This window comes from Ascidiella aspersa, chromosome 9, assembly GCF_963924565.1.
Source record: "Ascidiella aspersa chromosome 9, kaAscAspe10.2, whole genome shotgun sequence".
NCBI lineage: Eukaryota > Metazoa > Chordata > Ascidiacea > Phlebobranchia > Ascidiidae > Ascidiella > Ascidiella aspersa.
Window position 1 is genome coordinate 5,899,131 of NC_139455.1, and position 14,922 is coordinate 5,914,052.

At 37.7% G+C, this 14,922-nt stretch overlaps 1 protein-coding gene across 1 annotated transcript; it reads right to left on the reverse strand.

Moving 5' to 3' along the window:
• Positions 1-99: 99 nt before the first annotated feature.
• On the reverse strand, positions 100-14,688 carry LOC146132062 (PDZ and LIM domain protein 7-like). The gene is made up of 9 exons (XM_083396743.1): positions 14,529-14,688; positions 11,738-11,889; positions 10,677-10,794; positions 10,137-10,244; positions 8,226-8,356; positions 7,449-7,635; positions 5,371-5,491; positions 3,589-3,704; positions 100-1,887 (listed from the first exon to the last, which is right to left on the reverse strand). The coding sequence occupies exons 1-9, from the start codon at positions 14,616-14,618 to the stop codon at positions 1,795-1,797; spliced, it is 1,116 nt and encodes a 371-aa protein (XP_083252869.1). The 5' UTR covers positions 14,619-14,688; the 3' UTR covers positions 100-1,794.
• Positions 14,689-14,922: the final 234 nt, after the last annotated feature.

Genomic DNA, 14,922 nt, shown 5'->3' on the forward strand with positions numbered 1-14,922 from the left:
GCTGAGCTTAACCTATAACGTAAATAGAACAGCAGTCAAACAGCAGCTAACTTTTAACCAGTCACTAAGCCTAGTTTAAATTATCTTTTCAAGTCAGCCCCCAAAATCAATAATATATTTGCTTCAACAAGTCAAAATGACACATGTACACAGCAATAAGGTTACAAAGCGGTTAGTAGTTGTTTCTCGTTTGCTGGTTTGTCATGCTATAAGTATAAAGTAGCGTAAGAGTGGTAAGATTTCACAATGATTGGCGCGAGTTTTGTACAGTAAATCAAAGCTGGCGAGCGGCTGAACGTACATTGGCCAAACGTTAAAAAAACGAAGATGCTGCTAGAGCTTGAACAAAAGGCAAGCCAGTGAGTGCGCAAAGCGTTTCTGAGTTTTGTTTGAAGGTGATAATTGACAAATTAAAAAGCGGTTCGCTCGCGTGAGTTCGAGTTCAGTGTTTCGGATGGCAAGACGCTAATTTGCACGGACACCACTACAGAAATTAGTCAGAAATATAAATCTACAAAATGTCGGTTCAAAACATAAAAAGAGACTGTAGCAAACGCAATAAACTTAAAGTCGATAAATTTGTTTTATGTCAAAGTTAAAAGTGAAAGCTCATTAAGTATTGTTCAGAGAATAAAAATATTGACAAAATATCAGATTTTCTGATCAACAAGATTCTGAAGTTGACCCATACGATTTATATAAGAGTTTAATATTAAATATACAATTTTAAAGATCCTGTGTTATTTGCGAGCCTCGAGAAGACAATGTGCACGAAAACGAATTGAAGCGTGTACAAAACAAAAACGGCTAAAAACGGTACAGCAAACGCACGTCGTATACATACTGCAAATATGAGTAAAATCGGGCAAGCCTGGTTAAAAAAGAAATCCCTACGTCATCAGTCAAAATGACGTCATAATGTGAGTCGCTTTCTTGATTTCGCTGTTAAAATGCGGCGCGGCTAATGTGACTCTGTGTAGCGTGAGTTTCGCAAAATACCACACTGACAATTAGGGATGTCTGATAATATGGAAAATAAACACATCATAAAGGTGCCAAGCGGAAGTAACGGGACAAGTCCCATACCAGGTTGTGTCGGTACGGATCCCATATCACAATATTAAAGGGATTCCGCCAATTTTATTTATAAAAAAATAGTAGGCAAACAGCTGGATGTAACTAAACTACTTTACGTGAAATCAAATTTAGACCCAATAACCCTGGTAATACAGGTTTTAAGTTAACCTATTTTGCTCGTTTAAGCTTATCAATGACGTCATTTAGTATTGGATTGGACCACTGAAGGTTTCGTCCGAAATTTTGAGTATCGATATCGGAACATCCTTATCGGACAACCCTATTTGCCTACTGATAATACTAAGTTCGGTTATCAGTTGTTGAAATCTTTGCGCAAAAGCAGGTTGAAAAATTTGAACATCGAAGAAACTTAGAGGTTATAGTACGACATCAAAAATGATAGATAATGAAAAGATTTTTCGTGTCACATGTTGCCAGCTACAGTATGTTCTTAAAATACAGCTAGTTACAATACTTTTTTAAGTATTGTGAAAAGGTGCTTTCATATCCAATATATTCCATTACTGACTCCGCATTTAATAAACGACAAGAATGTACCTTAAAGCGGACGAAATCACACCGAACAAAACATTATAGCGTTTTGGGCCCATAGCGAATCGAGTCTAAGACAGATGAAAAATCATAGAAATCGCAACCCGGAAGATGCTGATGACGTGTAGCGCCCCCTGCTGGCGGCAAGATGGCTCAGGGGCGCCCTTACGCGGGCAGTCTGGCGTTCTTGTGATTTGAGCAAACCGGCTTGGCGTTGATTGCGAAGAAACCGGCGTTCTTCAAGTCGCAATGGCACACCTGGAAGATTACGTATTAAATTACATGGTGCCTACCCCATAGCGTAAATACGTAAGTACAATTATAACGCAATCATCTGGTTGAAAATTGAAAACAGGAAAAATATAAGGTGGTTAATTAGTAAACACTTCGAATCAGAATTGTACAACTAGATAATTCTATAGTTTTATAATTCAATGAGTTAGAGCAAAATGTGACTAATTCTAGTCGAATTGTGAACTGTTTGTGTGCTCTGATTCCAGTTCTAATCCAATTCGGATTTTACAAAAAATGCTACTTTACTTTGTCCAACGGCATTTTTAGTCTCTCAGTCAATACAAAGAATTTCAATTACTACTCTTTGGTTGTAACGACTAGTATGTAATTTTTACAGTCTGAAAAGCATAAAAAGGCATAAAACTGTCACAAACATATTTACCACTGACGTTCCTGTTAGAATAATTTGCGATTTAATTAAATTGATTGTGAATAATTAAATGCAATTCTAGTTAAAATTTGATTTTTTAAGAATTCGGTAATTCTCATTCAAATAAATCGAATTCGAGAAAGCTCAAAGCAATCTAATTTCAATTCTAATCTAATTTGGAAAAAATGAAATGCTCTAATTCTAAAAAGCTAAAAAAAAAATTAGTTGTCGAAGTCTAGATAACAACGATGAAAGATTGTACCATGACTTGTTGTAAACGTATAACTCATAAAACGTAAAAGTAATATCTGTTAATAGTAAAGTCGGCAAACAAATTCAAACTTGGAAAAGAACTGTTAAAAATTAATTAATAACAGGTAAAGAACCAAAGTTTTTCGAATAAGGGCAGAATATGGATATGTTATAAGTGTGACGCACTGTAAAAGCTATCAGGGGGTTATCAGCAACGGCCCTCTCTAAATAATGTACACTAAAATAAGGTATACACAGCGATAAGGCAGGGTTTGTGTGAACTTTGTCGTTTGTTCAGCATCGCGAGTGATAAGAGTACAACAAACAATTTTAGTGCCCTAATTAAACAAAATTGAAACCAAGGTTGCGTTAAATATTTTTTATACGAACCCACATAAATTGATTGTCTGTGATTAGTCTACGGAACGTTTAATATTTTGGTGGAAATCGAAATTAAAACCTACCCAGGGTAAATTATTAAGGTAGTTCAAACATCAGTTTAAGCCAAATAACAAATCCACTTTCCACTCTTTCTGTATCGTTTCGCGCTTCAATTATTATATGTAAAAGGTGTAAGAACTGAGATAGTTACAATCACATTTAAAGCAAACATGATAGAAAACTATGGTTTAGGAAAGACCTGTAACCATAATTTGCATAGCTGTAGCTCAAATGACGGTATAATCCAGGGGTAGGGAGTTTTTCTGCTTATGGGGCCGTAAAATCCGATTGTTTTTGGCTGATTTTCATAAGAGCCATATAATATTTTCCAACATCAAGCTAAGGTTGGCAAAATAGTGATTTGAAATCATTTAAAAAGGCCACATAATTCTTTCTTCAAATCGGGATTTTCTTCGAATTGGCCTACAGCCACGTGGAAAAGTTTGCTATTAGACTATAGTTTTGAATAGTTTCCATGCGGAGACAGTTATGCAGCGACAACCTACTGGAGATCATTAAGCGATATTGGGCTTTTCGATTTAGGCAGACTGGAAATTAAGCTAGAACAGGCGGAGCCCGAAGAAAAAAAACAGAATCCTTACGGCGCAAGTGAAGCAAGTCTCGTGCCACTGTGCCTTGATTGCTTCAACGTAGTGGTCTCCAGCCTCAATCGGAAAGCCGCAACCCTTGCACATTGTGCTGAACAGCCTGTTGTAGTCTGCAAAAAGAAGAAGAAATAAATATGGTAATAAAATAATTTCCAACACGAAAAATTTTCAAGTTACGAAAATTAATCTAAACGTTACTTTTTTTTTCTCTTTTTTTTATGTTAACCAGATTTTTAATGGCAAGTTTTATTGAAGTTTTATATCTTATTAAACTTAACTGGTCAACAGTATTTCTTACAACGTGGGTAAATGCCTATTGGTGAAGTAAAATTTGCCCTCCGTGTCTATGTAGCTTTCTATTAACATTCAAAAAAAACTTTTTTTATTTCGGTCAGTTTTATCCAGGGCTTTTGTAACCTAATTTTAACACCTATACAAAAAATGTGAAGAATAAAAATATATTTCAAGAAGATTCGTTGGGAATTATTACACGGTTCTACCTATATTGAGGTGAACTAAGTTTATACCGAGAAAAAAGTGTTGAAAAATGTGAAATGGGGCTAATTAGCACCAATTATGTACAGGCAGCTTAAACGATTTCTCCAACAGGTGGTGATATCTATGAAATGGGCAATACTATCAGAGCTTGTAATACATCCATTGACAACAAGTTCTGACAAAAATGAAGAGCCAAATATACGAGTGACGTAGCCCAGTGACTCATGTACTCCCGTTGATAAATAATTATCGAGACTGTTGATTGGCAAAACATCACACCGGAATCATACCTAATGTGTGTTTCTGCTTATTATCCTACGGTTAGATACGTGACTTTCGTAGGCCTTGTTTTCGGCATCGCAATATGTTAAAACACAAGCGCTCATTCATCGAGTCCGTACTTATATCACGGCAATCGGGTTTTGCGGGTTCGACTCGCTGTATATTTGTTGGGCTCGAAGCGGCAAATGAGAAAGTCGTTTTCACGCACAAAACAACGCGTTCCTTCGGCGAGATAACATCGCACAAGTTCGACTTTACGAAAACCGATTTTTTTTGTTCGTAGGTCGGCTTGTTTGTGCGAGGACGGTAAAACACGTGAAAATTCCACAATTCGTTCGACGGAAACGCGATGAAGACTGCTGTCTCGAATTTAGGATTTAGATTTTTTACTGAATGTTGTATTGTCAGCAAGTCAATAGAAGCGAACTGATCTTTGCAAATAAGATCGATATTGAGTTTTTGTTATTTATAAACCCATAAACCCAGGGATAAATGACTTAAAACGCTAGGCATGACATAACTATGTTGGGCAGAAATTACTAAAATTGACCCAATCATTTTGAGAAAACCATTGGATTTCAGTTTCTTTTTTCTTCCCGTGAACCCCGACCTATTTAAATTTAACTAGATATAATTTACAATCAATATAATACATAATTTTGGCAAACTTTCAGGTGATTTTTAAACAAGTTGTAATAGCATTGACCCCACAGATGTACGGAAATTTCGTTACCTAAACGTCATGGGTCTAACGGCAATACGATTTACAACATCCGCCCTTAAACTTCGAAACCCCGCTACGGTTAAATACCCCACACCTTCCCGGTTGAGAACCTCTGCCTTAAACGTAAAACTCTCTGAACTTACAACTTTATGCATGCACGACATTACTATTCCCCCGGCCGTTAATCAGGTTTACGACTCTTCAGGAAATCAAAACGCTTTCAAGAGTTATACCAACGCAATAGTAAAGTACAACGGGGTGCATCAGCTTACCTGCAACGCAGTAGGGCTTATCGTGCTCCATTTGGAATACGCCGTCCCGGAATGGTTTCTCACAAGCAGTACACACGAAACAGTTGACGTGCCAGTCCTGGCTCAGTGCGTGCATCACTTCCTGTTAAGGCAACAGAAAATACAATTGAGCATCTTTAAAGCTGCTATTCGTATATGTCCGATTATTATTAAAGTGTTACAACAATCAGGTTGCGTTTTGATATGGTTGGGTAGCCGCCTGAAATAGTTCACAAAATTAAACAATAAAACTGAAAGTTTAAAAACCCGAGGGAACCAGGATACGACATTTTTCAAAGGAATGTGTATTTCGCTTATACTGGAATCGTCAGTTCCGTAATTCGAATAGTTTATGTACAAACAGTGATCGACAAGCAGAAACCTGTTGCCAATGGTTTTGGATTCCATAAAGATACGCCTTTTTTACAAGATTAGGTTTGTTAAGATTGGTTCTGAGCAAGATTTCTCCAAAAGACATTGCTAATTTTGCGTTTATGATGCTTTTAGTTAGGTCGCTAAAACCTCGCTGGAATACTTTCACTAAGTATATTTGATCGCAACAAAAACGGTTGAGGAATACTGAGTTATAAAGTAATAGGAACCTAATAAAAAGCATCCATATCTTCATCCGCCGATAAATATTTAAAAGGTGACAACTAATTAAGCGTATGCGGAAAAAAATTAGAAACCAAGTATAGGCCGAATAACGAAATCTAATGAGGCGCTTATGGCTATCTATGCAGGCCGCGTGCTCTCTGCATTCGTCAACGGTTTTAATTGCGTGGGCCAGTGTTATTTTAAGTGCAATCAGAAATGGAAGACAAAACCCAAACCAGCGTGTAACAGAGCTTCCGAATTGAATTGACTGGGTTTATGCGTAATATGTGGAGATAGATGCTGATAAGCATCCAATGTGAGATATCAATCAATGTGGGATGTAATCAAAAAACAAAAAACGATTTAACTGCAACTCAGTTTAATTCTACAATTCAATTGTTCATAGATTAAAAACATGAATAAAGCCCGTACAAATATTAAAAGCAATTCTCTGCGTGTAGCTTTTAAATTTAGCATGTTACATTAACAATAGGTTGTGTATCGTCAAAAAATATTCACAAAACAGTTACAGCAGATTTACCCGTCAAATACAGTTTTGCTGGTGTCTGTTTTAACCAAATGGGACAATGTTGATTTGGATGATAGAACCCCGTTTGTTTGTTTTTCTCTTTCAGAATATAATAGGTGGCAGCTGGGTCAAATAAAAATTGAAATACCCAGATTAGGGCTATGCAGGATTATCACAGTGAAGCCAACACCTGATAACACGTCATAGTGGCAAAAATCGTAGAACACCTAGGCTAAAAACGGTGCCATATCAATCCGCTATATGCATTTCAGCTACGATTAATGATCAAAGGCAAATATTCTACCTTGAATCGAAATTAGTGAAAAATCATAAATTCACAGTCGAAAATAAATACACTTTCCATAGTTAAATCAAATTTTATCCTAATTTTTCCGAAAACATTGCAGTAACACGTGTTATCATTAACAGTTTTTTTCGAATTTAACTATACAATCGACGTAATTTAGTATCCGATAAGACGGCCGCACTTTGCCCCCGAAATATATTGGATTAAACTACAGAGTATTGGACATCGCTAAACCCAATTGCAATATACATCACGCGCAAATGGGTTAGTCGCCTTACAGGGGTGGGGATTCTTAAACCTTTTTTACCGCGGACCCTTAACATTTTTTTGGAATGACGTCATAAATTTACGTCACAATACAAATTTCGGTCCAAAAAATGTGAAAGTGAAATGGAGTCTTAATACATTCAGTGCAAAACCGTTTTTTAAACTGTTTTCTTTGATATGTTAATTACTTCTTAAATATACACTAATATTTCGATTAGGCGTTCATGGACCCCATAAAACTAGTTCATAGACCCCCAATGGTTCCATGGACCCCAGTTTGAACCTCTGCCGAAAAAGATGGGATAAGGGATCACCTGCCAAACACCTGGGCTAAATAAATAGAGCAGCAGGCAAACTCACCCCGACGATTTTCATCCTGCATTTTCCGCAGCTCTTTGCGTAGTAGCGTTCGTAACATCCGGAGCAGTAGCGTCCGCCTTCTTCCTCGATGAAGCCGCAGTCTTTGAGCGGGCGACGACAGTTTTGCGACGAACAGACGAACTCGTCCGGGTGCCAGTTCTTGCCCTGCGCCGTGAGGTAGGGGCCCCTGGTACGTAAGTTGGGTTAGGACTGGGTCAAGGTCTTTGAAACGATTTTTAAGGTACTTTAAAACGTTTTTTTAAGTTATTTTGAAACGATTTTTTAAGGTACTTTGAAACGGTTTTTAAGGTACTTTAAAACGATTTTTTTCTAATTTTGGGGTAGACATTTAGGTATTGCAACTTGAACATATTTTTCGGGTAACAATATCTTTTTTTAAAAACACCCATAAGGGGTGCGAGAACTGTTCTAAGAAGTGTGGGGATGCTGAATGAGACACAATAATGTATTATTGTAATTTATTTCTTTGCGCAATTACCTGTAAAACTAACTCATATTTTGGTATTGTGTTATTGTGTTTAGTTACTTGTATAAAAATAAAGTACAATGCCAATGGTTTTGTTATTTAAGCAATTCAAGAAGGGGTTGCGAGAATAAGTTGGTGATTTGAAAGGTGTGCAGCAAGGAAAAAGGTTACGAACCACTGACCTATAAGGTTATTCCGATACTTCTTGTTCAAATTACCACAAACAATACAACAACGGAGAAATCGCATAAGAAAACAGGCAGCGAAAACTTGACACGTTTGCAACAAACCTGATAAGCTGTCGACATCCCTCGCATATGAGGTCTTGTGTTGAGGTGGTGCTCGTGTTCGAAACTGGCACTGTTACGACGCTGCGTGGGGGCGGGGGTAAATCATCCATGGGTACAGGGTCGGCGGCAGCCTGGGGCAAAAAAAAAACAGATGACGCTTTAGGGTAGTGGTTCCCAACTTTTTTGACTTGCGGCACTCTAAAAAAATCTTAACTATTTTGCGGCACACTTTGACCAGAACAACAATAGAGTAATTTTATAATCGCCCTTAACACACGACAAACTATATGTAAATGTCTCAAAATTATTAGTTTGTAATGAACATTGCGAATTTAAGTCTAAAATGCTTGAATGTATGCCTATTGGTAATATAAAATACTCTCTTTTCCGGAATACCAAAAAGTTTCGCGACACACTTGACAATCTCTCGAGGCACACTAGTGTACCACAGTTTGGGAATCACTGCTTTATAGGGCCTTCTTGGTGGTCGGAAAGTTATAAAATTAAAGTCAAATGAGCTAAGCCTAATGGGAAAGTAAAACATATATATACTAAACAATATAAAATACGAATTCAAAAGGCATAACTGCTCATTCAAATTACCAAACAGGATATAAGATTTGGGTTGGGTTTTACCCTCCGCCAGCCCGTTTTTAAATTGGGTAAATTTTCGCTGCATTCTTTACAAATCGACAAAACATTAATAGAAACACGGCTGCCAAAACGTTAAACGGGCGTAAAAAGATTTCGGTGCTTAAAAGTGTGATTTTAGGATTTGTGAATTTCGCGTGCTCTTGGTGCAAATTTTGTTTCCAACCTTTTCACTATTTTTATTTTAAACCTTTTTACAATATATTTGTTTACCTTTGTTCAGGTTTTTTCACGATAATCGTTCTTTTAAAAGCGAAAGAGCCAACGAAGCAAAATGCGTTTACAGTATAAGAACACCGTGGTGCCTCATTATAGGCCGACTGAAATTAGCCGATGACAACGAATTGATTGCAAGCAAACATTAGATGACTATAGCCCGCGGTGAAATTCACTTTTGTGGCCTTAATTACACCATCGTTTTGCTGATCGAGCTACGCAGGCTTCGTAAAACATGTCTGCTGCATTATAATCGACAACTTAGACGGGAACAACAAGTTCCGAATTAATCAACTTAAACGACATATCACGACAAATTGGCTGCGTTTTTTGGGGGGTTATACGGAAGTTAGGAATGGTCGACACATTTACCAAATTCATTTTTTTCTGAATTGCTATCTTTAGTTTTATACATACAAAATAACAAAGTCTTAAAAAATTAATACTGCTTTCATAAAATATTATTTGCACGCCTTTCATTTTTAAAACAATCTAGCTTTTAAGCCTTAACGTTTTCCCCCAACCTAGGCTGCAAACACGTGTGCATAATATCAGCACCGGATTTACGCTAATAGGTGCCCAAAGCACTTACAAGATTGTGGTCCACTCTATATATGTGTAATTCAAAATTAGAAATGAGAACTAAAAACAAAACTTAACTATTCGATAAAATCGACATTTTTCTGTTTACAGACGTTTCACCAATACCTCATGCGATCATCAGTGTAAAAATACAAGTAAACTGAACTAATTTAAAACAAACATTTGTATATATTATATTTTACCTTAAATCCGTTATCTTAAAAATATTTGGGTAGAACGAATATTAACTTAAATGCGACAATAATTGTTTCACGGGGTCCCCTTTTCCGGGATGCCATAAGCACGTACTTATATTGCTTAGTGGTTAATCCAGCCCTGATTAATTAAAACCACATAATTATGAAGTCATACTGGCCAACCGTAACGACTGCTTGGCAAATAGAATTGTCCTTTTTCAGTTTGGTGAAAATAGGTTCAGATTTTCCAGCATGTTTCTCTCACCGTGTGAGGTTGGTTTTGGAGCATGGATGAAGGCGGAGGCGGAAGAAAATCGTCGTTTCGTTTCTCCTGAGGGGGATTGACTTTGTTCTGCGACGGTTGCCATGGTTTCTGGGATCAAGTCGAAACTTTAGACTTTTAAACTCCAAGTAAAAGGATAGGAATGTGTATATGTTTTATCCGAACTAATTTGACGGTTAAGGCTTAGTAGGCTATGCAAGTAACAAATACAATTTAAATAGCGGACATTAATTTTCAAGATGTATGAAATGGACAAGTTCTTTCAAGCAAAAGTTATTTTTAACCGAGTAAATTTTGGATAAAGTAGTGTCATGAGGTAGATTGTTCGTTATAAAAAATTAATTTTGTAAAAAAAAAAAAATTAAACTACGGAATCACTCGATCCCAACGGTCAAACTTAATGAGCACGAGTATATTTTTTAAAATTCGACCGTTTGGTCTTTAACTTAGTTAAAGTGCTAGTCTGGCGTAGATTAACTCGCGGCAAAAAAACACACAAATTAGCTTAGGTGCAATACTTACGGAGGGAATAGTTACGGTCGAGGTAAAGGTGGAGGGTTTGTTACTCGACGGGGGTGACGAGTAGTTTTGTGTGGGTGCCGGGGCGACGGGGGCGGGGGCAGAGTTTGCTTCACCAGCACTGCAAAATGAACTATAAGTTACATTGACCATGTTTAATTGGGAGTAACTATGGCGCTGGTCTAGAATCCTACCACAATCATTAAATCAACGCACAATATTTGGGTTAGGGTGGGTCAAATATTATTATATTCATAATTTATTAATATTACTTGACCCACCCTAACCCAAAACGCTAACCCGCACCCTCAACCAAATATTGTGCGTTGTGGTAGGATTCTAGACCAGCAACACGTGTGTTTACCACATGGGGCATTTTTTTGGTCACTGTGTTTCCTAGTTCACATAAACAATACCGCCAAATATAGCAGTTTGTTAAACAGGGCGTGCTCATCAAAGTGTTAATCTAATTTTTAATATATTCGTGTATTGATATTTGCGAAGGCTTGGGCGTCATGCGACGTTATGGAGTCAATTTAATTAAGTGTGTGACGTGTTTGAAGAGTCGCGAAAATTTAGAAAAGTGCGACGACGGGAAAAAAAGCGATACAGGTTTAAAACAAGTTATAAAGGAATGAATGTAATAAAGAGGAACTGTTTCCTTAATAGGGGCTAATACACTCGGTAATGGTGAGAACAATTTCATATTTTAAAATGAATTTCGCCTATTCTTAGCGGTTACGGAAACACTAAAAATATGTAAAAAGATAGCTAAGTATCGTTTAAAAGGGGAAATATAGCGTACTAAACCTAATAAGTGGCAAATTGCGTTTAATTATATAGGAGCACAATTCTAATATGATCAACTGCAAATTTATCAAACATCTCACTTCAAAAATTTGAAACTTTTAGTATTTTACTTTGGATAAAAACTTTAGAATAAGTTTCATCTATCATTTAATCGTTACCATACTTAAAGCACCAAAGTTTGTCAATGTAATACGTCTATCCTACTTCTAATTAAATACAGCCTCAAATATTGACCAAAAAACGTTATTTAGCACCTTTTTATCGTGAGGGTTAATTCTGAGGTGGACGACTTAACGTGGTTTTGAGCCTCCAGATGCGAAAGGTTGCTGGAATCAACGCCATTAATGGACTGTATGACATCACCTGGCTTTAAGCCCTTCTGGCTGGCCTTGCCGCCCGGGGTTACCTGAGTTCAAAAAACAACTAAATGAGAGGTCACTTCGGTTCACGTGAGGTGCTTGAAGCTCGGTGGTGGTGGTAATATGTCTATGTGTTAAGGCTTTAAAGCCTATTATACGTGATCTAACGTAAACAAGGCTATCACTGCAAGTTGACTTTGCAAGTTGACTTTGCAAGTTGCATTGCAAGTTAAACCATCAAGGGGGGTCAACTATTTAGGGTTAAAGTTGCATAAAAAGGGATGGTTGTACGTTAAAGATTGAAAACTTTCCGAATTTTGTGGCAGAAACCAATCTTTGCAGTTTTTAAGATAAAAACGGCAAACGTTGAATAAAAATTTGCAACAATGTATACTTTTTTTAAGTAGAGCACATACATGTTTTTTTTTTTTTTTGTCAAACATGCTTATGGGCCTTGTTAAACTTTTGCGCTGTGCAAATTCAAATGTGCTCTGTATGTATGTCAGTTTGCAATATCAACCAGCTTCAAAAATATTACTCAAATAAAGTTACTTTTGTTGTTTTATAAACTGGTAATAAAACAAAACAATAAACCTGTCTTTATACATACTTTTAAAAATGCTAGGAATTGCAATTTTAGGTCGTAGTGTACACACATTAACGTGATGTTGCACACCGGTTGCAGCCAAAATGCAACGGCCTGGTGGTAACGTTTTTGCACGGGACGTATGCCAGTAAATTTTGTTGCAGCATTCCCGTCACGCCAAATAAGGACGTGGCAAATAACTGCCAAACAAATACGGTCCCAGTTGTGGCTACAGCATTCCCAGCGCGACGGTAAATAATTGACATTACGCCGAGGTCGCCCGTTCTAGCAAATTCGATTTTAACAAGTAAAACTCGATCTCTAAGCTATTTCAAACCAGCGGGTTCCAAATGTTTAAAATAGAGCTTACAACTTTATTAAATATATAGCCTATAAATTTACAGATTTATCTGAGTTTTGTAAACCATGCAAAATCAAGATTCCGATAAACTGTTTTTTTTTCTTTCAGGCAAAAAAAACATTTTGCCAAATAGCAGCATGTGGGATAGAATACAAACCACCATTCAAATTTGAAATCAATAATAAATTAGAAGAAAAAAAAATGGTTTTAAACCTCGGTCAACCGGTCTCCACTATTTTAATGGGTGTTTCGGTACACTGTGAATATGTGTCACAAAACGTCGCTTTAAATGTGTAAAAGCGGGTCCCTCTTAGGTGGTTATGCAAACAGGATAGTGGAAACCGCCACAGATAGCAGACAAACTCTGGTCTTGACACATTGCGGCGCTGTGGCATGTATAACGTCTGTTGCCGCTATGGCAGGATACAAGTGCGCGGTCGTCTGCCATTCACACCACTTCCGCCAATCGAAAATCGCTATCAATAGCAAGAGACTTGGCCCACCTGAAAACTGCAAAGGACGTCGTATTGAAAGCGATCTTAAACCTCAATCAAAACGTCGCCTACGGTGTTGGGAATTGCAAGTTTAAGTTTTTGCGTAAATTGCAAAATCGAAATTACATGATGACGTGTTTCGGATTTACAACTACTAAAATAAACAGGCAGATTGGCAAAAGGTAATAACTGGACGCGGAAACTGGTGTATTTCAACGTCTGTTTTTGTGGTAATACACTAAACCGCACAATTTTAGTTCAGGGAGTAAAACGGTAAAGCCATGTACCAACCACCTCTGTATAAATAAAAAAAAAGGAAGCCTGTATAATAAAAGCAAGGCTGAAAAACGGTACTGCAATTACAATAGAGCCCATTTGGCTAGCAGTCATCAGCCTTACGACAACATGCCCTCTATTTCACCGGCGGCTTGGCCGTTACTGACCGACATTCTATTTGTCGTTCGCTGTTGTTTTAAAAGTCGTCACGAGCGAAAATAACGAGGTTAAGATGATTTGAGAGCGCCGTCGCCGTCCGTTTGCCAAATAAGGCAATGGGTTCAGTCGAGCGCGACCGCTTCGAATGCCTAGTATTGTGTCGTCACAAAACGGATGCGCGTTTCAGTGCGCACGAAAACTTAGGGGCTGCTTTTATTCCAGCAATTCAGCAGGCAAGCGTTGGCTAAAGCCGGTGGCTTGTTTTTGCCAGAAACGTCAACAAACACGATACTGTTGAAAGGTCGCACGTCGCAATTAAGCGCGGCCGAAACGGGCAGGTGAATTTCGAACCCTGCACCCAAGTTTTTCCATATAAGTCGATAGTTCACAACAGTCGCGTTAAGGCGAATTTGTGGTTTACACTGAGGACAGTTTGAAGAAACGGCACAGTCCGGGCAAGGTGTTTCTAGTTTGATTTTATCAACATAATATGCTTGTCGAGTTTATCATAATATGCTTGTCGAGTTTATAAGTTATAAAAAGTGACAATGGTTGACCTGAGTTTCACGCCTGTACCTAAAACAATACGTTATTTCTGAGTTGTACAGCATTAGACCCATTACTATAGGCACACACACACTCGGTATTGCAGCAAACTTCCTAACATTTCCAAAATGATTTTAAACAAGGAGAGAAAAAACATAAACAGTTATCACACAGCATATTTAAGGATACAAACGATATTATAACTACGAACTGCACAGGTTAAGGAAATGTCCATCTTCTGAGTCAATATTACCATCACTTTACCTTCGATATTGCCAAGCTTGCGTGGAAATCGCTGCCACCGACCAGTCGAAATCCCCACGGACTGCCACCGCTCAATGTTACAACGCGCATATTGTCGCTGAGATCAAAGTGCAATTTAAAAAGCTTAACAAATAAAGCAGTACAACTATACAGCGGAATGTTGCTCTGAAAAGAGACAGAACGTCGATTTAGAAACACGGACGTGATAGCTTTATCGCAGTCTGCGATCTTTTCAGCTCTGTCTAGCTCTAACCTCAACTGGTAACTTCACCTGCAGCAACTTTCGATTTCCGTTAACCTAAATTAAACAACGTCTTAGCAAACCCTTATTTTCTGGTGGGAACTGACAGTGTCAGCCGCAAGCAGTACTATTGGTAAGGATTTCTCAGAATTA